The 26,850-nt window shown below is 36.5% G+C and overlaps 1 protein-coding gene across 1 annotated transcript; it reads right to left on the bottom strand.

The window, feature by feature from the left end:
- Positions 1 to 14,436: 14,436 nt before the first annotated feature.
- Positions 14,437 to 23,920, bottom strand: LOC134789945 (cilia- and flagella-associated protein 161-like). The gene is made up of 7 exons (XM_063760673.1): positions 23,719 to 23,920; positions 21,205 to 21,367; positions 18,366 to 18,607; positions 16,980 to 17,138; positions 15,290 to 15,379; positions 15,052 to 15,194; positions 14,437 to 14,542 (listed from the first exon to the last, which is right to left on the bottom strand). The coding sequence occupies exons 1-6, from the start codon at positions 23,812 to 23,814 to the stop codon at positions 15,099 to 15,101; spliced, it is 846 nt and encodes a 281-aa protein (XP_063616743.1). The 5' UTR covers positions 23,815 to 23,920; the 3' UTR covers positions 14,437 to 14,542; positions 15,052 to 15,098.
- Positions 23,921 to 26,850: the final 2,930 nt, after the last annotated feature.

Genomic DNA, 26,850 nt, shown 5'->3' with positions numbered 1-26,850 from the left:
GGGAAATAATCAACACCAAATTGGTATTGACGTAGACAATAAAACTGATGAAGGCAGCTCGACGTTCCGTTACGCTGATGCTCTAGTACAATTTCGAAACATAAAATCTAAAAATTCATAAGATAAATAAAAATATTAAAATAATTAATTCTCTAAATTCCGGATGTCTTAAGTAATATATTTGATACTAATAAACATAAAAAAACTTCAATACAGGAACGTTTTTCAGAAGTATACTAAAAATATCTCAAAGTAAAATAATGCTTACAAATTCGTACGTGATGAGTTTTCGAACGTTCCCTTTTTATTATTGTCTACTCGGCTACTGTCTATGTATGCATAGATTTCATTGAAGATAGTTCTGTCTACCTCTAAACTGTGTGAGAGAAAGGGACATGATTTTTGATCTGAAGTAAGCAATAGTGAACCTTAATATTTAGGACATATGGTTTAGTAAAACAACCTGGAACTTATGATCTTTCTTCTTGAATCGAATCTTGTTACCCGCCTGAGGCAAAAGACCTCTTCCTTAGTTCTGGTAGCCTGGTACTTTTGGTAAACGTTTGTCTTGATAAGTCAGCTGTCGTCAGTTGTGTGTCGATAGTAGGTCACAAGACGAAAACAACCTCTTCTTCAATTCTGGTATCCTGGTATTTTTGGAACAATGTTTATCTTGTTATGTCGCCGTTATGTCGCTGTTATGTCGCTATTATGTCGCCGTTATGTCGCCAATATGTCGCCGTTATGTCGCCAATATGTTGCCGTTATGTCGCCAATATGTCGCCGTTATGTCGCCAATATGTCGCCGTTATGTCGCCGTCATGTCGCCGTTATGTCGCCGTCATGTCGCCGTTATGTCGCCGTTATGTCGCTGTTATGTCGCCGTTATGTCGCTACTATGTCGCCGTTATGTCGCTGTTATGTCGCCGTCATGTCACTGATATGTCGCCGTCATGTCACTGTTATGTCGCTGTTATGTCGCCGTTATGTAGCCGTTATGTCGCCGTTATGTAGCCAATATGTCGCTGTTATGTCGCCGTTATGTCGCTGTTATGTCGCTATTATGTCGTCAATATGTCGCCGTTATGCCGCCGTTATGTCGCCGTTATGCCGCCGTTATGTCGCCGTTATGTCGCCGTTATGCCGCCGTTATGTCGCCAATATGTCACTGTTATGTCGCTAGTATATCGCTGTTATGTGGCCAGTTGTCTTTGTTTTGATTCATGTCGCCAATATGGCGCCGTTATGCCGCTATTAAGTCTTTCTAGCTAATGTCGCCAATATGTCGCCGTTATGTCGCCAATATGTCGCTGTTATGTCACCAGTGTCGCTGTTATGTCGCCAGTTGTTCTTTGTTTTGATTCATGTCGCCAATATGTTGCCGTTATGTCGCCATTAAGTCTTTCTAGCTAATGTCGCCAATATGTCGCCGTTATGACGCCAATATGTCGCCGTTATGTCGCCAGTATGTCGCTGTTATGTCGCCAGTTGTCTTTGTTTTGATTCATGACGCCAATATGTCGCCGTTATGTCGCCATTAAGTCTTTCTAGCTAATGTCGCCAATATGTCGCCGTTTTGTTGCCAATATATCGCTGTTATGTCGCCGTTATGTCGCCATTATGTCGCTAGTATGTCGTTATTATGTCGCCGTTATGTCGCCAATATGTCGCTGTTATGTCGCCGTTATGTCGCTATTATGTCGCCGTTATGTCGCCAATATGTCGCTGTTATGTCGCCGTTATGTCGCTATTATGTCGCCGTTATGTCGCCAATATGTCGCTGTTATGTCGCTATTATGTCGCCGTTATGTCGCCGTTATGTCGCCAATATGTCGTTATTACAAAAAAAAAAAAAATATTTGTCCAACATAGGTTATAGGGTGTTACAGTTCAGTCAGTTTCACTATGTGGCGCCTTACGGCATACAAATGTTGAGAGCATGCATGTCAAAATATAATAGGTATTTAGAAGTCCTTATCATCTAAAAAATCTTTTATTGAGTAGTAACTCTTTCGAATCAGTAACAGTTTCAAGGCTTTTTTAAACTGGTTGAGCTCTAGCAATTGAATGTCTTGTGGTATTTTATTAAATATTCTTGGGGCCATTCCGACCACATTTTTTTGGAATAGCATCGTTTTGGGTATGACAGAATGTAATATTTTACCCCGTAATCGTGAGCTTCTAAAGTTTAAGAATAGATGGGAGTTACATTTTACAAAAACACACATTTCAAATATATATAGGCTAGGAAGAGTTAGAATCTTGAGATTTTGAAAATAATGCTTACAGGATTCTTCAAAGCTAATACCGCACAAGGATCTTACACACTTTTTCTGAGCTAGAAATGCCATTTCTCGGTCTGTAGAGTTGCCCCAAAAAATTATGCCGTATCTTAGAGTGGATGTTACAAAGGCATGGTAAGCGGTAAGCACTGCAGATGGGTTCACCCTTTTTCTTAAATTATACAATGCATATGAATGTTGGCTTAGTTTCTTACATATAGAGTCAATTTGATATTTCCACGTCAGCTTATCTTCTACATTCAATCCTAGAAATTTGGTCATGTCAGTCTCATCAATTCTTTGTCCCTTATAAGCTACATTTAGATTAGGTGTATAATTAGTCCGTTGTTTAAATGTCATAAGTTTTGTTTTGTCCAAATTAATTTTCAAGTTATTATTCGTTAGCCAATCTATAATTTTACTTAATGTTTTGTTTATGTCAGCCTCATAAGCATTCAAAATGTTCCCAGAGAATATAATGGTGCTGTCGTCAGCAAAAAGAACCATTGGATGATCAATAGCATTTGGCATATCATTGATGTAAATGAGAAACAACAGGGGACCTAGAACGCTCCCCTGTGGCACACCATAAGAAACTTCCTTTACATCTGATGAGTATGTTAGTTCCATTTTCGACTTAGGACACAGTTTATTAATTTGAGTGATTTGTTTCCTACCGCTTAAATAAGATTTTATTAAAGAATGGACATTGCCACGTATTCCGTAGCGAAAAAGTTTGTCCAAAAGTATTTGATGGTCAACATAATCGAACGCTTTCGACATATCCATGTATAACGCAGAGACTGGACGTTTTTTATCCAAACTCTTTAGGACCGTTTGAATTAAGTCGTAGATAGCCATATTAATCGACATACTTTTGCGGAAACCTTTTTGCTCATTAGCAAATAGATTATTGCTTTCAAAGTAGTTTGATACACTGCTATAAATACATTTTTCTATAATTTTTGAGAATATAGGAATAAGTGCTATTGGTCTATAATTGCTGATATTTTCTTTGCTATCTTTTTTATATAGAGGTTTTACGATGCTTATTTTTAATTTGTCTGGAAATTGACCACACGTAATGCATAAGTTAATAATATGACTGAGGATGGGTGAAATTATATCAGAAACTTTCTTTATTATAATAGTACTAACGCCGTCATAGCCAGTACTGTTTGTGTTTTTTTAGAGAGCCTATTATTTTATGAATGTCATCGGGAATGGTCGGTTTCATAAATAAAGAATTAAGTGAATTGAATGTCAAAGTGTTATTAGAATTATTAATGTTAACGTCGTTACTTACTGTACTAATTGGTTGAATTTGGTCGATAAAATGATTGTTAAATTCCTGTGCGATATGTTTCGGATTCACTATAACATTGCTATTCGTAACTATTTGTGAACTATATTGGCTCGGTTGATTTAGTTTTGAGTTATTGATTATTTTCCATGTAGCTTTGGATTTGTTTTGTGCAACATTAATGAAATTATTATTTTGCGATTTTTGTGTCAAATGTATAATTTTTTTAAGCCGTTTAGAATAGTTTATAAAATATTCTTTGTCGCCTTTTTCACAAGAGAATCGATATTTCCAAAGCAGCAGTCTCTTTGTTTTGCAGCAATTTTTTATTCCCTTTGAGATCCATGTAGGTTTCTTTGTGGATGATATTTTTATTCTTTGAAAAGGGAAACACAAATTATAAAGTAGGCCGAATAAGTCCGAAAAAGCGTCGAATGCTGTATTAGGATCAACGGATGAATAAACTTTATGGAAAGTTAGATTTTGCAAGCATTCAGTAAACTTATCAATGTTATCCTGACTTAAGTCTCTCCTTTTAATGTACCAGTGGGTCAACAGATTTGTTCTCTTCACTGGACATTTTATAATTTGAGCTGTATGGTCAGAAAGTGCTAATTCAACAACTTCCGCTTTACTACCCCGTATATTATGAATTATATTATCTATGCAAGTGTTGCTACATAGTCTAGTCGGCTCCAAAATAGCTAATCTTAAATTATAACTATATAATATATTCTTAAATTCTACTGATGTCGAGGTTCTTTTAAGCATGTTAATATTAAAGTCACCACATATTAATACTTTCTTACTTCTACTACATATGTTATTTAAAATGTTATACAATTTATCAAAAAATATTCTTACACAATTGCTATCATTCTTAGGTACTCTATAGATAGTAACAATAATGATTTTGTGATCTGTCAACTCAACAGCACAACATTCAATTATGTTAGGAATAGAAAAGCCAGCCATCTCTGGTAAAATATTATATTTATGAATGTTCCTGACTAGTATGCACGACCCGCCATTTCTATTATTCCTTGAAAAGTGAGCAGCTAGATTGTAATTTGCTATCGCCAAATGAATGTCGTCGTCTAATTTCATGTTATGTTCTGTAATACAAAGGACGTCTATTGGCTTGCCAGATTCGAGTAAATTCTCTAAATGGACGCTTAATGCGTCAGCTTTATTAATTATGCCATTTATGTTCTGATGTAACACATGTATATGTTTATAAGTTACAAGGTCTTCACTAATATGTAGTTTTACCCGGCTTGGGTTGGCTAGCCCTGCAGCTAGTTACGTTATCTATAAAAAAGAACCCTTATTATAAAATGCTTCATTTACGCTCTTTAACACGTTATTTATACATTGCGCTAGTTTATATTTGCCTCTAAAATTAAGTTCGTTACCATTAAATTTATAATCAGTGGTTCCTAGATAAATACTGTTTGGTTGAAGCCAAACATTAGAGTCGGCATTAGCAAATTTCTTATGTAGAGCAAAATTAATTTTACCTATATAACTATTGTAATTGTCTGCATACTTATTAATACTACAAGGTATGTCACAAATCATTACATTGGTGTGACTGGCAACATTAACCGTATCTTCCAGGATTCTGACAACCTTATTTACGGAGTTAATATTGTGATCACTTCCTCCACACATAATGACCAGACAATCACTTTTTGTAAAGTTGGCAATTTTTTCTTTTACACCTTGTAAGACACGTTCAGTTGTTCCGTACTTTATGATGTCCGCTGTAAAATCATAATCATTACGTCTGATCCTTGATAAGGGTAACAATAAATCAGCACCATGAAAATCGGATAGTAGAAGTAATTTCGGCTTGTGAATATTTTGTTCTATGCGATCTTCTGCCACGCTTTTCTCAGTAGTCTTCTGTCCAAGAGGTACAGATAGATTTATGGATGAATTTAAATCTTTGTGTTCTGTTGAAATATTCTTGCTGAGGTGTTCTTGTATTTGGTAGGCAGACCTTTGCAAAATTTTCGTGGATTGTTCTATACGTGTTAGAGTTAAATTTTTACTATCGAGAAAAGCTGATTTCCGCTTCATTTGAACATTGGTTTTAAGAGCATCACTAAGCTTAGCTTGCAACTGTTTGTGTTTTTTTTCCATTTTTTTAATTTCATTTTCTAATATTTGTATTTTCTCTAGTGTCTCCGATAGCTTATGTTCTAAATTGGAATTAGGTAATGGTGAATTCAAACCACAGGCAACCTTAACGGGTGAATTTCTTTTAGAACTATCTTCATTTAGTAATTTAGTCAAAATATTATTTTTCTTTTTAAGGTCCTCTACCTCTTTTTTTAAGTCATTATTCTCAGTATTTAGTTTAATTATTTCGTCATGAGCACTAGATAGCTCAGTATGAAGTCCCTCTACTTGTGTCTTTAAGTCAAACACTTCAGAGTTTTCATCGTGCGATACATTTGGCAGGCTTCTTCTTGTGCTATTTTCGTCAATCAGTGTGGAGCTTAGAATATCTATATTACTTGGTGAGCTGGATAAACTCTCACACGATGGGTTCTTGCGTAAAATATGCTTCCTCTGAGTTATATTATCTGGAGTAGAGTTTTGAGCTTCGCTCGTGATTTCTTTTGATGTTTTTCTTGACTTTCTTTAGGTCCTTTGCAGTTTTCACATTTCCAGGTTTTCTTCAATTCGTTAGTCAAGGCATTAAATTTTTTTATTGTTATTTTTAAACATATCAAATCATAAGCATGCAGGCATTCCGAACACTTTAAGTAGTCTGCAGTTTTTATGGCCTTTTTACATAGGTAGCAACTATGATTTTTTGTGGACTTCGTCGACACCGTGGGAGTCATTTTAACCAAATTAAACTCTATTGTTTATTTCTTAAACGATTTTTTAGTATTGGAACGCACCCGTTCACGATATTTCTGAACACAGCTTTTCTGTCAGTGTCAATGTCAAATCAAACCAGTCAAACGTTAGTTCGTTGTTGTGACTTATAAAATGACCAGTTGGTGCGGTAGATTTCATTTATTTTCAAAATTTTTATCGTTATTTTGACTTGTGTATGTGTGCGTTATTAAATAGTGATAATATGTGAAATCAGTTTTCAATTTAAGTCAAGTAACTCACGGTTCTCGACGAATATAACGTTGGTGCTCGACGATAAGGTTATGTTCTACACTTATTACTACATTTGGTGCTGTATATCGAGGTTTGTCTCGAAGTATTAATATAATTAGTGCTGCGATTATTTATGCGACTTGTTCCTTTGACAGCTGTCAAGGCTCCTCCTCCTATTATGTCGCTATTCTGTCGCCAGTATGTCGCCATTATGTCGCCATTATGTCTCCAGTATGTCGCCGTTATGTCGCCGTTATGTCGCCGGTATGTCACCAGTATATCGCCGTTATGTCGCCGGTATGTCGCCGTTATGTCGCCATAGTAAAAGGTATAAAAGGCCGGTGCGGAGCGTTGGCTGAGCATTCATTCTTCGACCGGGCTAGCAGTGACTCTGGTTTTCGGGTGTAAAGTAGTGCAGGGAGGTCAAGTTTCTCCGCGACTTTTACTTGGAATTATCCCGGTAAATTTTAAACTTGGAATTTGTGTCTGTGCTTGGTTTTGCGGGGATTTTGATCGTCGTAACGCTAAGTTTAGACTCTTGTGGAGATTCTTTACTGCCATGTGTGGGCTATTAGTTATTGTGAAGTTTTCTCTACACTGTGTGTTCTAAGTGCTGTCATGCTATGCAGGGACAATGTCGTTGCATGGCCGGGGCTTGGAATTGTGTCTGTGTTTGGTTTTACGGGAAGAAATTCTCGTAACGTTAAATATAGATGACAGTGTTTTGGGGAATTTCACTCTTCTGTTGAGTTAGTTTAATTTTGTGATAACTTAGCTATTTTAGTGTTTTTCTATGGGGTATTTTTGCTATTTTAAAAGCCAGATCATTGTTTGGACTGACAGTTTGTCCAGCTAAGCATTCACTCCGCCTAACGGTGCCAAAGGATTGGATGGCTAGGAGTCTTTTGCTCCAAGTTTGAGAGAACTTGGCATCTCTTCTTTATCGACATAAGAGATGAATTATCTCACTAGTCTCAACGCCCAGCTGTTTAGATGGATGTGGGGACGTCACGTGCGCGTCATTGGGAGTAATCCCTGCCCACTGAAGTCGGCAGTAATTGAGATTAGGTCTCCTATTAAATTTATTTATATATTTCGGTGCTCCGGTTCATGCTAGTGCTGGTTGCAGGGAAGGGCTTCTGTCGTGACTGATATTACACTTATAGTCTTTGTCTCGGCAGAGTTTTCCATGTGATCAGTATGTGTGTGTGCTAGGGTACTGATCCACTTAGGGGCTGTCCATAAATTACGTCATCGATTTTTGACGATTTTTGACGATTTTTGACCCCCCCCCCCCCCCTATAATCATCCAAAAATCATGCTTCAAATGACCCCATTTCCTCCTACTTCATGCTACCGTCATCCGATGTCCAGACCCCCCCCCCCCCTAATTTGAAATGACGTAATTTATGAATAGCCCCTTATATATGTTGCAGTCAAAAGTGTGAACTGGTCAAAAGAACTTTTAACCGACAAAAACAGGCAAAACTGCTTTTGACTGAGCATGTTGGTCAAAAGTAGTTTTACCTGAAAATCATACCTATTTCTGGCAGCAATTTCGTTTTTAGGGCGTAGCAAAAAAAATAACCCTAACCTACCTATCTCTGGGAACAGTTTCGTTTTTTGGGCGTAGCAAAAAAAAAACCCTAACCTACCTATCTCTGCGAGTACTTTTGACTGATAGTAACAAACACAATTACTATTAACCAATGATTTTCAGGTAAAACTACTTTTGACCAACATGCTCAGTCAAAAACAGTTTTGCCTGTTTTTGTCGGTTAAAAGTTCTTTTGACCAGTTCACATTTTGACTGCGACATATACACGGAATAGGGCCGGCTTACTTTCTGCATCCTAGCTTGCGAGCGCAGAAGGGGGAGCTACACAAAACACTGGCCTGTAGGTGGCCTTATCGGTCTCGCCTGCCGAACTTTACAGCTTCTCGTAGGGACAACACTTGAGTATATTACAAAGCATTAGGTCGATGGTAGTTAAGAACGAACTATGCTTTGAATATACTAGATTAGGGACAAAAGGTAGGATTAGGGTAGAATCACATACTTGTTTGATGTCTATTAACGTTATTTTTTAGTTAGGGTCTATAAATTTGAAATGGTTGATATAAATTTATCTTTAAGGGTTTTAAAATATGGTTTCCTAATCCTAAAATATGTGTGTTTAAAAGGTAAAGAGTTTAATTACCTAAATCTTTCTAATTTCTAATTTATATGGGGAAAGAATTAATGCTTCTACAAAATTTTATTTCTAATTTTCATTTCTGGTTGTCTGGTGCAGGAACGAGGTACTGAGTAATAAAATCAGGTATTTACAACATAAACTCTTAATTATCAAGCTAGATTTAGGAACGCAGACTATTCTGGGATTGAAGAACGGTTTGTTTTAGGGAACCTTTGTCAGGCAAGAGCAGTACAAAGGATATTTTGAGTGAATACTCAATTTCAGCCTCGATTAAACATAATAGTTAGCAAATAAACTCGGTGCTTCGTTTATACATCTAGACTACTAGGAATTCTGTCTAGATTATCAGCTTTGGGGAATGGGACTAAGGGATTAGCATCCCTAGCTTTTGAATATAAAAAAGATAAGTAATTATGATGATTGATGGATACTTTGACACTTCTTTTCATCATCATCTAGGTGCGCTTAGGTTACGAAGTGTTGGTCATAGCCCTTCCGGCTAAACTGGTAGGGTAGGTGTTCCGATTGATACTTGCAAATCGGACTAAGAGCTTCCAGACCTGCATCGGGCGTATGGAGCAGCACGTGTGATTAAATCACACATCGTTTAGAAGATGATAGTTAATTATAATTCACCTTGAAATGCTAGGGTGTAAAAGAGCTTATCTCAGGAGTGCTGCTTCTATGTTATCCCGGAAGCTTAATAGGTGTGGCAGGATTTTACCAACAACATTTTTATATATTTATATCATCATATATGCTGTAATACTTAAATACATTATAGTAAATTTTACACCATCATTTACGTTGCACTAATAAATTCTGAACAATTTTCTATTTCTCTGAATAATTTTCTTTAGATTATTTCTTACTTCCATAAATAATTATTTTATTACCATAAATATGTTCTCAAAATCTAGGTAATAATAAATAAAGTCAGAGTCCAAAATTTAGCTGATACTCATTAAAGAATTTGAGGTTGCTGCGGTTCACTTCAAGGGGTCCTAACCACTAGCTAGACGATCACATGGCCATATTTTAGGGTAAATCTAAAGGGTGTTTATATTATGGTAAGTTAAGAAAGTAAGGGGTGGGAGTTACAGTTGGCACTCCTGAAATCGACTAGGTATATATCTTTAAAAACTTGCTGACACATGCTGCGGGGGATCGTGGCTAGTCTCATCGTCAATATTTTGCTTTAATTGGGGTATTGTTATCAGTTTACTAAAGTACACTTGACTCTTCAGACATCACAGAAAACATCACAAGGTGTAAGGTCTGGGCCTAATTTTAAAATAATCAAAGAAATAAGGTAAAGGGCCCCTGTTTCGGCAGGTTAAGGCTCTTGAGAATTTGTATATTTTTTTTTAATATTACTAAGCATATCAATACCTTGAAACCTTTTGAGTAAGTTATATTAGTTCTTTGTTAATAATTTAATGTATAAACTATAGGGTTTTACTTGAAACTTTTTTTATATGAATTTTTTCGTGGACCTCTTATTTGGCTCCCATTTCGTGATACAAATTTAGCTCAGCTCCTAAGTTCGTGAATTCGTGTCCCCTGTTTCGGAATAAAGTTTTCTTAGAGTAATTGGTGATAATTTGCTGATAATCATTTTAAATATTTAACGGTCTTACCTACTTACGAGTAACTGTATGGTCAAATTAAAAATATTAAAAAAAATGTTAAATTGAGAGCTAGCTTAAAGTTTTTTGTACTCGTCGACTTTAATGGTTGCATTAAGACTTCGTAAACCATATGGGTACTTTAATACTTGATTAAAAGCCGAAACTATATAAATAAAAAATAAATATTTAAAAAAATACAAAGATTTTTTTTTTGCCAAATAAATAATATTAACTATCTTATACGTTAAATATAAACATACACAAAAATAAATCAAATAAATTGAATTATAAAAAGCACTCAAAATGTATCTAGAAACTCCTTGATTCGTTAGTGGCACGAAATAGGAGACACACGAAAAATAAAATGACCGCTATTTCGTGAGTCGAGTTATTGCAATTTTAAGGTATTTCTATGCATATATTCAATCTTTTTTCTTATCTTATCAATTACTAAGGAACCCACAGAAACACTCCCAAAAACTTTTATTCGAATGGGTTTAGCTTTCCCTTCCTATAAGCTTAACACGTGAGAGCGCGCATCTTACGCCTAAAAAAAGTGCACGCATACAACACAGCTGTTCGCGGCCGTCGGACAGTTTCGACCGTCGTATTACTCTCAGTTTAATCACTAAAATATTGGTCATTATTTTATTAAAGAGATTAAATAATACAGATATTTTTCATATGTATAATTTAAATAAAAAATATTTGAATTCCTTATTATTTGCGCCAGAAACAAAACTAACGAAATAACGTACTAACACGAACTTGGGGCCCTTTACCTTAACTTAACGTTATTGCAAGTTCAGTGGAATACGTGAAGATGACGTGAGAGTTTTGGTTCCACAGTTGCATGAATTTGAAGGATTAGTCCGTGGAGCTCACGACAAAAAAGTGTATTATACGGCAAATGATGATGATGGAATTTCCTTTTGCAGAGTTGCTCGTTTTGACTCACAGATTGATTTAGGAAGGGGAGCCAACCGGATTTTTGATGCAAAATTTTGACTTAAGGGGGGGTGCCCTCCGAAATTTGTAAAAAAATTTGTTTGGCTATGTGCGCAAGTTTGGTATCATTTTCGGGTAAATCAAGGATGCTAAATTCATTTCTGATATTTAATTTATACGGTTTCATATAAATAATTTGAAAATAAATGAAAAATAAAATTTTCTATTTTTTTTTCGAATAAATGCCAAAATTTTTCTTATTTTTCTATATACACAAAAAATAAAAATTTCATGAATAAGCCCTACTATTCCTCGTTTTAAAAAGTATACACATGGCATATTTATGTCTAAAAATATAGAGAAAATAAAATGAAATGTAGACCTACTTTCGACCACCAGCTCACTGAATAGTATACAAAGATATGAGTTACAGCTATGAGAATTACGGCGTTTGATGATGATGAGATACCCTTTAGCATAGTGAGTCCTTGGATTCCTTAGAACCCTTAGATCATTTTAGGAACGAGAGCCACCTTGATTTTTGGTGCGGTGTGCTTGAAAGGGTAGGGATGATTTGTCCCATACAATCATAAATTTACGCAAGCATCTGTTTAGGTTTCTGCATTAAGTTTGGTGTCATTATCGAGTAAATTAAAAGAAAAAAAAGAGAAATGGACTAATAGTTACATTATTTCGTATTTAAAAGATGTTACTGCTTTTATTTGTAAATACTCTTTAACATTGCTTATGCTTGGTGCACAACGTAATCGGATTTAAGGGACGTAGCTATACGGAGGAAAATAATTTAAATATTAGTCAATATTTACATTATTAATTTGTATTTTGAATATTTAATTACCTAAATTATTTCTGTCTTTTGATTTACTCGAAAATGTCATCAAACTTATTGCAGAAACCTAAACAGGTGCTTGCGTAAATTTATGATTGTATGGGACAAATCACCCCACCTTTCATCCCGACTGTATCAAAAATCAAGGTGGATCTCCTTCCTAAAATGATGTAAGGGTTCTAAGGACTCACTATGTATAATAAAAAGGGATCTCATCATCGTAAATTGATAAGCTGTAGCTCACATCGTTGTATCTTGTTCAATGAGTAGTCGAAAGTAGGTCTACATTTAATTTTTTTTGGTCACATTAATGTTAAATAAATATGCCATATGTATACTTTTTATAACGAGAAATAGTAGGGCTTTTTCATGAAATTTTTTGTGTGCATATTAAAATAAGAAAAATATCGGCTTTTATTTGGAAAAAAGTAAAATAGAAATTTTTAAAATTCATGTTTTTCAAATTATTTATGTGAAACCGTATAAATTAAATATTAGAAACGAATTTAGCATCCTTGAGTTACACGAAAATGATACCAAACTTCACCACATAGCAAAACATTATTTTTTACAAATTTCGGGGGGCACGCCTTAAGTCAAAACTTTGCATCAAAAATTCGATTGGCTCCCCTTCGTAAATCAATCTGTGAGTCAAAAGGAGCAACTCTGCAATAGGAAATTCCATCATCATCATTTGCCGTATAATTAAGTGAACACCAGGGGCTAGATAGAAAAGCAGGCCATGGATGCAACAAGATGGCGCACCATAAGTAGGTAATATCAAAAGTTATGAAAAGCAAATAAAACGTTTTTTGCGCCATCTGTTGCCATTGATTTTCGTCACGTACGAGTATGTAGGTCAGTGGTGGGCAAGTACGGCCCGCGGGCCAAGTCCGGCTCGCGAATGGATTTTATCTGGCCCGCCGCCGGTCATTTAAAAAAATGTATAATATGGCCAGCAATATAATAAAAATACAATTTTGCTGTAAATCTGGCCCTCCTCTGAAATTCCTTCAAGTTTTGGCCCCTCATGAATAAAGTTTGCCCACCACTGATGTAGGTACTGTGCCAGACGACCGTGAATCAAGCAACACGTTTTTAAGTAGGAATTAAATCCCAGCAAGCTGGAAATCGTCTTAATACCTTCAGTTGGTTCTAAATTAGCGTAATCCGAGTTTGCTCCATCCCAGGAGTTGTGGAAAAAATATTGCTCTTTTTCAGTTTTTGCTTGTACTTCAAAAACTGTACGTCCGATGGAAAATTTGCTCTAATCATGATAAAAATTCACATCTGAGGATCCGAAAGATACCTTATTGAATTTCTTTTTGTTTGTAAAATCGTGTCAAAATACGATTTTTTTTTACCAGTGTCTGACCTACAACAACCTTGCTGGTAGTAACATTGATTTTGACGATGGGTTCCTTCTACATCGAGTGATTTTGTCAATCCAAGGTAAAATGTATTTCCCAAGGCCCTCAAAATTTATCCTCATTTCCTGGGATGGAGCAAACTCGGATTATACTAATTTAGGACCTAATGAAGGTATTAAAATGGTTTCTAGCTTGCTGAGAATTAATTCCTCAAAACGCTTTTTTTTATCTAATTTGATTGGCCTATTGTCTCTAGTATTTTACGTTTATCGGAAGAATTAATTCTTTTTTAAAAGATTTTTATTTTACACCTAGTAAGTACAGATGTGGTGCATAATTAATTATTTATCATCGTATTTTCACGGAAACTTACGAACATGTCTTGCTATTGCAGTCTCGGTAAAGAAAGTACCTACTGACATTGATTGAACCAGCATAATAAATACGAACGTTTCCGAGAAAATACAATTTAAAACAATTATGCACTGCATCAGATAAGTACGGGAATTATGCCCGAATTTGTAACACTTTATACTTAAGAACTTTTGTTCGATTTCTTTCTACACTTCCTTCGTCAAGGTAAACCTAGGTACTTATTTCCTTGCATCATTAAATTAAACAAACGTAAAATGTAATTAAATAATACAACTTTATTAATAATTAAATAAATTAAAGTTAAAAATATAAACAAACTACATAAAAATACAAGTAAAGACTTAAATAATAAAATGTAACATCCTCATGATTTTTGTGTCTTATGTAGATAACATTTAGAAAGTGGTTAAAATTGTGCGTTGTTTGTTGAATTTTTCCATCGTTGGTTGGTTATCCCTGCCGAAATAGTAATTACTCTTTTAGTGCGCATGAGTTGATGGCAAGTCAAGGTGCTACGCTAATCTTTTTTACATCATAAGCAAGCTGCACGCTACATCGTAGCCGGTAGCGAAATATGCTACGTATGTGCGCTGAAAGGGCTCTCTACAAATATATCTCTCTAACAACCTATTTGGTATACCTACTAGGCATAATATTATGTATTATATTGTATTTTCTTCAGTTTAAGCAATTCTGAACAAAGTAAGTACCGTAAATTTGCTCAACATAGCCTATCATGCCCAAAAGTGCCTGGCTTAAAAAACGGTGATTTTTTTTATCGGGTTTCTCGTGGCGTGGGTAGGTTGTCCATGTTTTGTCTTACCTATTCATAATAATGGTAGCGATTCTTTCACAATTAGTAGTTCTAATTAGATATAGACAGCCGTTTTGTAAAGAATCCCCGTTAAGCCAGGCGATTTTGGGCATGATGGGCAATGTTGAGCAAGTTATAGGTATGTACATACTTCATTTGGTACATTGCATATTACGCTGCAAACAACTGAAAAGTCAGTCAGTCTTTGGCGACGGGAATGTGAATATGCCAAATGTTATTCGGCAATTCGCGCCCAAATACGTCTAAGCAAGTTTTCATCGTGGGAGCGTAAATCTGTAACAAAACATGACGCACTTAATTAATTTCTGGCATATATTTAAATAGGACTAATCAAATCTTAATTAAATTCCTCGACTTTGATGACTTACTTTCCCGTAGAATCCCAATTCCCACTTCCCGGTGTCCACGCCTAAATTAATATTGGTGGCGCAATGATTTATTATAATGTCTTCATTTACCTAAAAATTTAATATTTTATATGATTTGAATTTAAGCAGATGCGTCTACAAAAATGTTCCTGACATATTGTCGACAAAATTCTCGGTATTTATATATACCTACATGGAATGCTGAGTAAGCCGATACTGGAACCCATAGACGTCACATGTGCGTTGCCAAATTTTTTTACTTGTACTTATATATTTTACCCATCGAGTAAAGTACGTATGACATATGTATAAAAATCTACTGCTTTGGCAACTTACTAAAGCCAGATCTTTGACAAACGGTACTTGTTCGGGTGCTCTGTCGACCTCACTTACCGACAGAGAAATAACTTATATATGTGTCGGACCCTGACACCAGAAAGACTTATTGCAGCGTTATAGTTCATTATTTTAGACGCCTGTATAAAATCGATTAGCAATGTTGAGCTACGTATTATTTGGTTGTAACAAAATAAATAAAGTTGTGTAGAGAGTAACTCCGTCTATTGGCGCATTGTTGAAATAAAGTTGCGTAGAGAGTAACGCCATCTATTGGCGTGTTGTTGAACTGAGATGACAGGTAGAAGGCTTTGGAACGTCGAGTGAGCGTAGGCACGAGTTGGCGTTTTTGTCGGTATGTTGGTAGACTGGTCGAGCAGGTTTGCCAACTTGACTGAGGCGGGAGCGGAGAGGCTCCGCCGCTGGTAGTTCTTCTTGATCGGACCGCGCTAGAGATCGGACGTACTCGTTAGCCAACCTCGTGCCTAACTCGCCGCGTTCCTGAAGGCTTATACCTGAAGGATTATTGTGATAGCTTATAGAATCCCGCGTTCTTTAACAATTTAGCTAAGTGTTTTATTTCAAGTGTTATTTTGATTTCTTATGTTTCATTAGAAGCTTACTTTTGTGAAATAAAGAAAGGATGTGTTATGTGTTGTTTTGAAAAGATATGTCCCTCTTGAGTTTGTTGCCGGTCCCATATTGGGCTAAATCTTCTCAGGTCAGGGGTTAGGGTTTGAGCCGGCCTAGTTTGACTTAAATAAAGATTTGAACGGTTTCATGTGATCTTTTTATTTTCAATTTTACCAGTCAACATCTTAATATCAATTAGTTCTTTTTATCATTTAGTTCTGAAATATAGTAGGCACTAGTATGGTTAACGAGTCAGTATGTTAATTTCATGCACTGGTAGCAATGGTAGCATACTGGTTTAGCTGTGAAGTAATACATCTAGGTACTACCCCCACGCGCCCACCGCCTTTAGGACCATCGGTACTCGACATATGTATAGAGTATAATAATAAGCTTGGGCCTTGCCCCGCTGCCAGCGGCACCCTAGGTTAGGTTTTGTATAGTTAATGTATTTTTTGTAATGTTTTGCAAGTGTTTTTATATTGTACTTTTATACTTCACATTGTAAAACCCTAACCTAAGAGCCAAGTTAAATAAAAATAATAAAATATATAGAGTAAATAGTAGCCCAATAATGGTCGCCCGTAGGTTGGAGCCGTTGGAGCTAATTCCCTAGTTAAACTTCCTTTTAAATTCGATCTTTCCTGCCGTGTGTCCCGAATACCAATTAATTAAAAAATATTTTATAATAAAAAGACAAATCAAAAGTAGGTAGGCTTACAGGGACTGGTTTCCCTTCCTGTTCAAAGCGAGAGATGTTAGGCCTCTGGACCGGCAGGATTCGCCAGCGCGTGCTTGACACCGGATGCTCGCTCAGGAACAACGGGAACTTTCCGCACAAACCTGGGATTGGGTTCGGGTCGAACCTCACGTAAAGGGGCTAAAAATAATGTAGTATTTAGTCAGTTGGTAATCGATTTTCATAATAATTTCCAGAAGTCGGTACTTATACATACATACATACATCCTGTCCTAGCCGGTTTCGGCCTCGGCGACTGGATATTCACTGGCTAGTGAGAGCGACGATCGTGAGGTCTCAGGTGACTGACGTAGCCTATTTTTACGGTACGGTACTTATATGAAACTAGCGACCTGCCCCGGCTACGCACGGGTTACACAAAGGCGCTTAACACACAGGATACGATTCGCACGTCGTTCCGATGTTTGATTGAGATAATACGTGCATAGCGACTCGCACATCGGAACAACGTACGAATCCTATCCAGTGTGCTAAGCGCCAAAACCTTAACAAATTGTACCTACTTAGAAACTTTTCTCAAGAATCACTCTATTGATATGTAAAAACCGCATTAAAAATCTGATCAGTGCTTATCGAGTTATAATACACACCTACATTACATACAGTTAGCAGCAGAAATTGCTAAGCGAGCGAGGTGTTCAAAATAACCTTGACACACTCTTATTCTCTTAACAATGAAGTCGCGTCAAGATCATTTTGAACACCTGGCCCGCGTACGTAGCAACTTCTGCTGCCGACTGTACAGACAGGCGCGGCGGGGGACTTTGTTTTGTAAGGTGGAGTGATAGTGAAATATTTTGTATAAGTAATAATAATTTGCTCCCTATGTTTTTGTTGCTAATTTCAAGACCCCAAGCAAGTGTAACCCGCCAAAAGGTGAATCTTAAGCGTACGAGAGTTTCAAGGCATGAAAGGTGGACCACTTTTGCTGTCAAGTAAAACAAAAAAAAAACACCACACCAACGAGAGCAAAATTGCAGTTGTAAAACATTACAAAATTAATATTATTCAATATTTATCATGAAAAATCATCACTTAAAAAGATCATCTTACCTACTCTAGACCTAATTCAAGGTTTGCAACAAATTACTTAGATAATTAATAAAATGCAAGTTTCAGCCACTGATTGCAAGGAGTAAAGAGAGCCTTTCCGAACGAGTGTGGTGAAATATGGTTTTTTACTTTTTGTGGATAATAAAGACCTTGGCAACGAATCGCATGCGATTATCGATACAATGCGGCATAATCTATCGATTGAAATCGTTGCACCTATTTAGTCGGGCGGTAATGTCGGCAAAAAAGTTTCTTAAAATACCTGTACATATATACATTTTTAATTATAATCACCTTTGTCTTCACTGTTTTAGAGAGAGTTAGAAGAAATTCCTGATTATACTTCAAAACTTCGTGTTCCCGATTGCAGTAATCGGCACTGGTTATCACGAAGGTGTGTTTTTCTTGTGGCACCACATCCTGGTGAGCTACCACCGAGCATCCATCGCGGAGCTCTTGTGAGTACATTATTTCATCAGCCGAAATGCGACCACCCAAGAAGAGACCCTTATATTCCGCACTGGGATTGTTTAAAACTGCAAGAATATAGTTGCAATATTGTTACTCTGCATTGAAAATTTAAAACCCCAAGTTAAAATGTCAACATTTAAGAGTCTGATACAATGTGAACCTGCTTAAATCTGCCAATCAGTATTCAAATTAGGCGTCTTTCTAATTGAAGCATCAGCAAGCAAGCTGCATCAGGTTAAATCTGATTAAATTGTCCGATCAAATTGGCGTTTGCGTCCGCCAATTAAAATACGCCAATTTGACTCTCCGAGTTCGACCGCCGATGATTACCAATATTACCTACCGATAAAATGGGGTGCGGACGCAAGAATACCAATTCGCGTTTGGGGGCATTTTTTAATGTAGAGCGCTCAAATATCACCATAAATCTAAAATTGGTGAAAGTAGGCCGATGATTTGATCGGACAATTTAATCAATCAGATTGGCGAAAAATGGTTCCCGTCTGGACAGGCCTTTAGGTTACAAACGTTATTTTATGGTACATGGAAATCGAAACAAAAAGAGGTGTTGCCTTACATCAAATGAGGTAGATCTGTTTTTTTTTTTTATATTTTGGTAGTGACGAAATAGATATGACAAATCCAAGTTTTCCACCTCAAAAGCCCTTCGGATCATTGTATGTATATTATACAGTACAGTGAGGGAAATTGTTATAACTCGTATCTCTTGTATCGTGTCTCGTATATCTTTGACGGATCATGCGGGTCCTCTGAATCCACAGCACTCCTTTTGGAGGCAGCTTGAAAAAACATGCTATTAATTTCATCGTCGACCTGATCAGGCAGGTTATAATTGTCATATGATGGTGGATCATCAATGAACGATTTATCAACGTCGACACACATCAGCTGGCGTGTTATGGATGGCTTTATCCATCTTTATCCACGTGATAAAACAACTGTCACTTTTTAACACCATGGGATAGAAAGTGACGGACACCGTTTTATCACGCTGTCACGTAGACAAGAACGACCATCATATCCGTACTGTAGGCCAAGCACATGATTGGCGCGACAGTATCTCGCCGCGAGATAGACTACCCGTCTTTTTCTAACTGTATTAATTAAAGAGGGACGGGTAGTCTATCTCGCGGCGAGATACTGTCGCGCCAATCATGTGCTAGCCCGGCTGTACTGGTCTATTTTCACAGCATTGGCCATTGCAGTAGTTGCAAACAGCTGAGCATTTGAGTCCTACTTTCGTGCAACCACAACTGCTGGTAAAACCTTTTTTGCAGTTACAGTTAGTTAACCTTTTCGACGCCGTGTCAAACACAAAAGCAGTCACCCGGACGCCACGTCACCGAAGTGTCAAAACTGAAATTGAACTTTATGCATATGCACGTAGGTCTATGTTGCTCCGTGGTCGTGACCGATTAATCAGTCTTTGGCGTCCAAAAGGTTAATAAATTGGCAACCTTTGAGAAGCCGTATCTTAGAAACTATGTGGCTTACTAAGAATAAATTATTGTCATTTAATTCTGTCTACTTAAAAGTGTGCATAGTGACTATTGCCGTAACACGGGTTCTTGGTGGAAAAAATTACAAAAACAGAAAAAAGTCTTAAAATTTAATGGATTTCCATGTACTTTACAATGATCCGAAGAGCTTTCGAGGTGGAAAACTTGAATTTGTTATTACCATTTCATCACTACCAACATAAAAAAACAGAACTGCCTCATTTGATTTAAGGTTAAATGTACCAATTCCATGTACATAAATTGTAAGTATTATGTAACGTCATAGGTGTGTTTTTAGGGTTCCGTACCCAAAGGATAAACGGGACCCTATTACTAAGACTCCGCTGTCCGTCCGTCCGTCCGTCCGTCCGTCCGTCCGTCCGTCCGTCCGTCCGTCTGTCTGTCACCAGGCTGTATCTCACGAACCGTGATATTAGCTAGACAGTTGAAATTTTCACAGATGTTGTATTTCTGTTGCCGATATAACAACAAATACTAAAAACAGAATAAAATAAAAATTTAAGTGGGAGCCCCCATACAACAAACGTGATTTTTGACCGAAGTTAAGCAACGTCGTCGGGCGGGTTCAGTACTTGGATGGGTGACCGTTTTTTTTTTTTGCCGTTTTTTGCATTATGGTACGGAACCCTTCGTGCGCGAGTCCGACTCGCACTTGCCCGGTTTTTTTCTTTCGCTTCAACCTTTTAGTGTAGGGTCTCATTGGATAGGTCTTTTAAGACGTAGGTTGAATGATAAAGTTTTTTTGTCCGAAATAATCACTCTGGAAAAAAAAATGCGTAAACAAAAAATTTGACCAGTCATTCAGTGAAGGACCAAAAATTCAATTCTAAGCCAATTCATCCAAAATCCTGTTGCTATTAATATGAAATACTACGTACAGTCGCCATCAGATATATCGGAGCGGCCAAGGTGTTCACAATATCTGAACACGCGCTCTAACGCCCTGATAATAGAGGCGTGTTCCGATATTTGTGAGCACCTTGGCCGCTCCGATATATCTGATGGCGACTGTACACAGCGATCGATCATCGCGTATATCCACAATATAAGTAGGTATACCAAATAACAAAGAATCTACATACATCCGTCTAGCATATATTATACTTTTGAAAGTTTCTAACCTGATACGTGAGGTGCAAGCAATGAAATCTTGGCACCAAAAGAAGTGCTACCCGTAGACTGGGTCAAGACGGTGGGTTTATTAAGGTTTTCAGTCATCTTCCGGTATCTGGCAAGTATCATGTCACCATTTTCCATTTGATTCCGAAATGTCTCCAATTTGTACTAAAAATGGAGTGATCAAATTAAATGCTGATGGGTACCTACTTGTAATGTCACGAAACCCCTTGATATATACAGGGTGGAAAGGCACGACGATCCTTCCCGGAAGTATTAGGTCGTTTAAGTGATACAGAGACTATTGGTAATGGTAAGAATCGTTAATTGAGTAAAAAATAAAAATTGCAAAAATACTACTTTTTAACTGTGGTGATAACCCTATAGCATGTGCACATGACGGCTAGATTAAGGATCTCCGTCGGGAAAGCTCGGGACTTTACACTTTTTTCCGATCGTTGACAGTATCGCAATGATGTATGAATGACGCATAAATGTCAAATAAATCAAATGCATGCAAAAATATTACAAACAATTTTATTACTTTCTTAGATAATTACTTTTTTCCAATATTTAATACTATCTTCTTTTCACATACGGTGTTCAAATGTACCTCCGTGTATTACAACGCCGCCGCAGCCCGTACCCGAGTATGTCGATGCACATGCGATATAGTGTATGCTCTTCGTCATTTATCCTCCCCAGAAAGCACCAATTAGCCTTTGTCTCATTTCGTCCGCAGTTTCACATTCCGTTTGGTTTGGTACACCATATCTTTTACACAGCCCCACAAATTTAAATAGCCACGAGCATCTAACATTTTTATTTGAAGAATATGACATTCAATAAGTATAGTTCAATGAAAATTTAATTTCAAACATCAGACGTCTTGTCTATTTCCTACCACGCCAGAAGGTTTGTTAGTTTGGTATTGAAGAAATATTTATTCTTGATTTATTCTTAGTATTTAATTTTTGCAAGTTCATTTGGTGCAACTAACACAACCTACTTGTTATTTTTAATTATTTTAGATAGTTTCCAATTATTCGAAAATAATTTTGTGAAACGTGTTAAGAAACTAAAACCTTTTTATCAGTCAAGGAAACCAGAGATATTTATAAGACGATTGCGTACTTTTGAGTGGTTGTCAATGTCACCATTTGAACTGTCGTTGTAAACAATGTTGTGGTTAGTATTATTAATATTAAGGAATAACATAACTATTTCATTCAAGTATTGAACAAGTGGAACCACTAAGAAAGCGAAAATCCTGCAATGATTCTTACCGTGCTGTAAGCAGACCTAAAAATGGTTAGATGGCAACAAATTAGCATAATTTCCTGTCGAATACTGATTGTTTACAAGTAAGTTCATTGACCCTGTCACCTGTTAGGGTTAGAACAAAGTAGTTTTTTGCGTGGATGTTTAAAAGGTCATAATTTAGAAACGGTTGCCCGTATTAACATAGTTTCTATGGAGAAAATATAGAGCTTAGGCTAAACTATCTCCCATTTCCGGGAAGGATCGTCGTGCCTTACCACCCTGTATATGTAAGTAGGTACGTAACTAACGTAATTTTTTGTAGATTATAATTTTCCTCTTAAAATATTAATTGGCCTAAATATAAAGAGCTATTTCTCAGGGTAATTTTTGTAACCTTACAGCAAAGATAGAGCCGACATTTAGCACTGGTGCAATCTGCTGTCGCCCGAAACAGCTAAGACTCGTCTACACGGGGTTCAGTTCAGCGATGCAGTAGTTGTGTTTTGAATAATTGTACCTAACTATAAAGCGCGTTAACCAGCGCGTCAATATGTATATGTTTGATACCCGATCAAGCGAAATATTCTAAAATTGTGTGTAAATAAAAAATAAACTAACTAAAAAAATAAACTTCGCTACCGAGAGAAACATAAATTTTCACCACACCAATGCGAGGAAAATACAAATTGTAAGGCATTATAAATAAAATTTAGGTAAATCAACGCTGCTAAATTACTATTTATTATCTATATAATATTTATCATTGAAAATCATCACTTTAGTCAATTCTACTAGCCAACAAAAGAAAATAACTTAAAATTTACATAAAATTATCTACTTTGCCACTCTTGTGGGTACAATAATAATTATGCTACATTTGTCATCAGTTTGAAAGAATAAAGAGAGGCTTTACGAGCTGGTGTGGTGGAAACATTAATCTATCGTCGATCATAGCCTTACTTTAATAATCTTCATTATTCTAAAAATCTTACTCGTAGATATCGACTGATTAGTGAGAAATCAAATCTTCCTGAGCACCAGGAAAGGCCCTTTTGTGAAACAGGGCTATTACCGCTAAAATCGAAGTTCGCAAATTGCGGGCTTCTTTCTTTGTCACTCTAATTATGCCTTCATTGGAGTAAAAGAGAAAGATCCCCGCAATTTGCGATTTCGATTTTTCGCGGTAGGCCCCCGGAACGGAATAATAGCAACGCGCGAAGCGGCTATCGTTTTACTAACGAACAGAATAACCTCACCTCCTCCAATTTGGCAGATTCATACCAATTACCGAGAAGCACGCGGTTACAGTAAACAATGCCTTTGTCTTCGTCCAATTTCGACAGCTTCAACATTTTGTAGTGAACTAATATACAATACAATTCTCGTGACCTGGTTTTTACACAAAGTGTTTGCGAGCGCGGATTTTTGTACAGTACATATACCTCCTTGGCTACCAGGAAAGAATGACCAAGTGACACTACATGTCAAACATCATTAGCAATCGTCGATCGTTTTTATTAGATTCTCTCCAGAGGCTGCATTAATTGATTATTAAAGAGGTTAAATATATTTCAATATTATAAAAAAACTTTTTTATTAGGTACCTACGTCTTCGAGCAACACGGAAGGGAGGCGGTATTCGCACTATTTCCCCTCTGCCGAGGTACAAGATTAGCGCGTCAATCTAATCTAGCGCGGGTAATAAAACTAGTTGCACTTGGATTTTTCACTAGACCGAGTCCAGACGCGCGCGTGAACACTGCTGCACAAAAATGCCTGTTTGCTCGGTTTTTTGTTATAAAAAGAGGTCGTGGACATCAAATTTACAAAAAGAAAGTGTTACATTTCACATGTAATATTTTTTTTTACATATCATACGTTTAATTACATTCAAACACAATTATTATATTTTAGTCTCATGTAATTGTTGGATTTATCGATTTTGCTCGCTCAGTACAAATTGCGGATCGGTCGAGCGACAAATCCGACTTCTCATCTCTCAGAATACAATAACATACTTCAACGAAAATGTGTTAGTGTGCGTGTTGTGACACTTGTCACTCGTCCGTACACAAAAAGAGATCGAGGTTTGCAAGATTTGTCTTTGACGTGTGTCATTTTCTATGTATTTGTGTCGTCATTACATATTGGATTTTGTATGTAAGTGTGTGAGAAGTGCGACTGTGTGCACCTTTCCCCCCGCGAAAAATGGCAGAAAGATTTGTACGGTGAGGTATCGCTTGGGCCCCTCCCTTCCGATGTGTCGGAAGCCGGTGTTGCTCGAAGACCTACGTCGTTAGTAAGTATTAATATGTTGAAATGTCATTTGAATATAAATAGTCCTGTAGCGCTGGCTATATTTTGAGCCCTAACTTAAAGTAATATTAAAGTCAATTATTTTTTCGCTTACGAATACTGTTTTAAGATGTTAATCTTACATTTTGTTTTGTGTCACAGATATTATTTGCTTTTTAAGTAATTTAATAATTTGTGGTAATTATTTTTATTTTGAATTATTTTGGAAAAAAGAATATTCGAGAGAAAACATGTAACTGTGTCGCATTTAGGATAGTTTTTTTAATGTGAAAACATAGTTTGTGTCAATTACGTCCATTGCAATTGGATACTATGTCATACTATTCAAAATGACTCAAAAAATAATTAAAGTTCAAAAAAATTGCTGACGTCGCATTTAATCGTGTCAATATGTACAGTCACCAGCAATAATATGTTACACAAGGAAGGCCGCAAAAATATCTGACACGGTCTTATTTGTAGTACAATAAGAGCGCGTCACATATTTTTGCGGCCTTCATTGTGTAACATATTATTGCTGGTGACTGTACATTACATGTTTTTGTGTCTTATTAAGGCATAGCTTCATAAGATTTTTGATAATTTTGTTCTAACAGGCTATTACCATAACAAAAGAATATTAAAGTTACTAGAGTTCACATCTTATTAATATAAAAGGCGGGATAAATAAGAAAAATTAATTTGTGTTAGTTTCATCCATTGCATAAACAAATAATACAAAAATAATGTTTGCGTTCATATACGATGCTAACGGGTGGCTCTTAACGGGCAACGCGGGCCGTGCAGGGGGGGGGGCGGTCGGGCGCGGCGCGACCTTGGCGTGGCGGTGGGTAAGGGCCTCTCTCTAAAAACCACACGTTGCGTACTGTTATAGGGCAGCCTCCGTTGGAATTTCGAAGAAAACTCTTGAATACAACCCAAACAGTTTATTGAACCCAAAATACACTGCACAAACTTACACACTAAAAGATTTAGGATATTACTAGATCTATGTTAAAGAGTAAATTACGAGTGACAATGTTTTTACTATTATTCGAATTTTTATACAGTAATATTGCTGTCAATGCTTCACCTACATTTTAGTTTTACCTGGTAAGAAATAGTTATTTGTTTTACAAGGGGGCAAAGTTGTTGTTTAAGCGCTCGTGCTAATATTGATACCCGAGCAAGCGAAAGATTCCAAAATTGAACCACGAACGTAGCGAGTGGTTAGAAAAATGGAATCTTGAGCGTTGCGAGGGTTTCAAAGCACGAGGGTTAAACAAAATTTGCCCCCGAATGAAACACAAAAATTTTCACCACACCAACGAACGAAGCAAATATTAAATACAAAATATCAAACAAAATCAAATCCAAATGAATGTTATTGAATATTTATCATCCAAAATCATCATTTAAAAGTCAATTCTACCAGCAAACATAAGAAACCAACTCAAAATTTGCATTTGATTACTTTGCCTCACATGTGAATAAAATGCAACTTTGCTATCAGTTTTTGAAGTGCAAAGTAAGCCTTTCCGAGCTGGTGTGGTGAAAAATAATTATACATGTATATAACAGGCCCCCCGATAAGACGAGGCTTTATCTTGAATAGATGAAGCTGAGTGAGAAAATTACATATAAAAGACTTAATGGAAAATGGTTAATTACTATACATTTCAAAAACTTTTATAAGTACTTATAATTAATCTTATTCTATACTAAAGCTAGTTATGTTCAGCAGAAGTGCTTGATTGACAACTAAGTAAATTATATTAAAAGCAATACTAAGTTAAGTGTTACACTTGAGTAGCTAGTAAGTTTAGGAATTTCTATAGCCGACACATAATAGTCTTTGATATCGTCATTACATTTTACAGTTAAATGACAGGGTTTTGATTAAACAAAAATCCATTTAATATTATTTAGTAAGTACATGCCAAATATCGACATCACAAGAAATACATTTGGGGTTACACTCTTTTGGTACAGATTTGAGAATTTCGGTGAAAAAACGAGTTTCGCAACATGGGTTAATGATACTGGAATAAATAGGTAGTTAAAAGAGGACAGATGGAATATTCACTATTCAC

The sequence above is a fragment of the Cydia splendana genome, chromosome 4 (assembly GCF_910591565.1).
Source record: "Cydia splendana chromosome 4, ilCydSple1.2, whole genome shotgun sequence".
NCBI classification, from domain to species: Eukaryota; Metazoa; Arthropoda; class Insecta; order Lepidoptera; family Tortricidae; genus Cydia; species Cydia splendana.
This window is presented reverse-complemented; position numbering and strand designations above follow the sequence as displayed.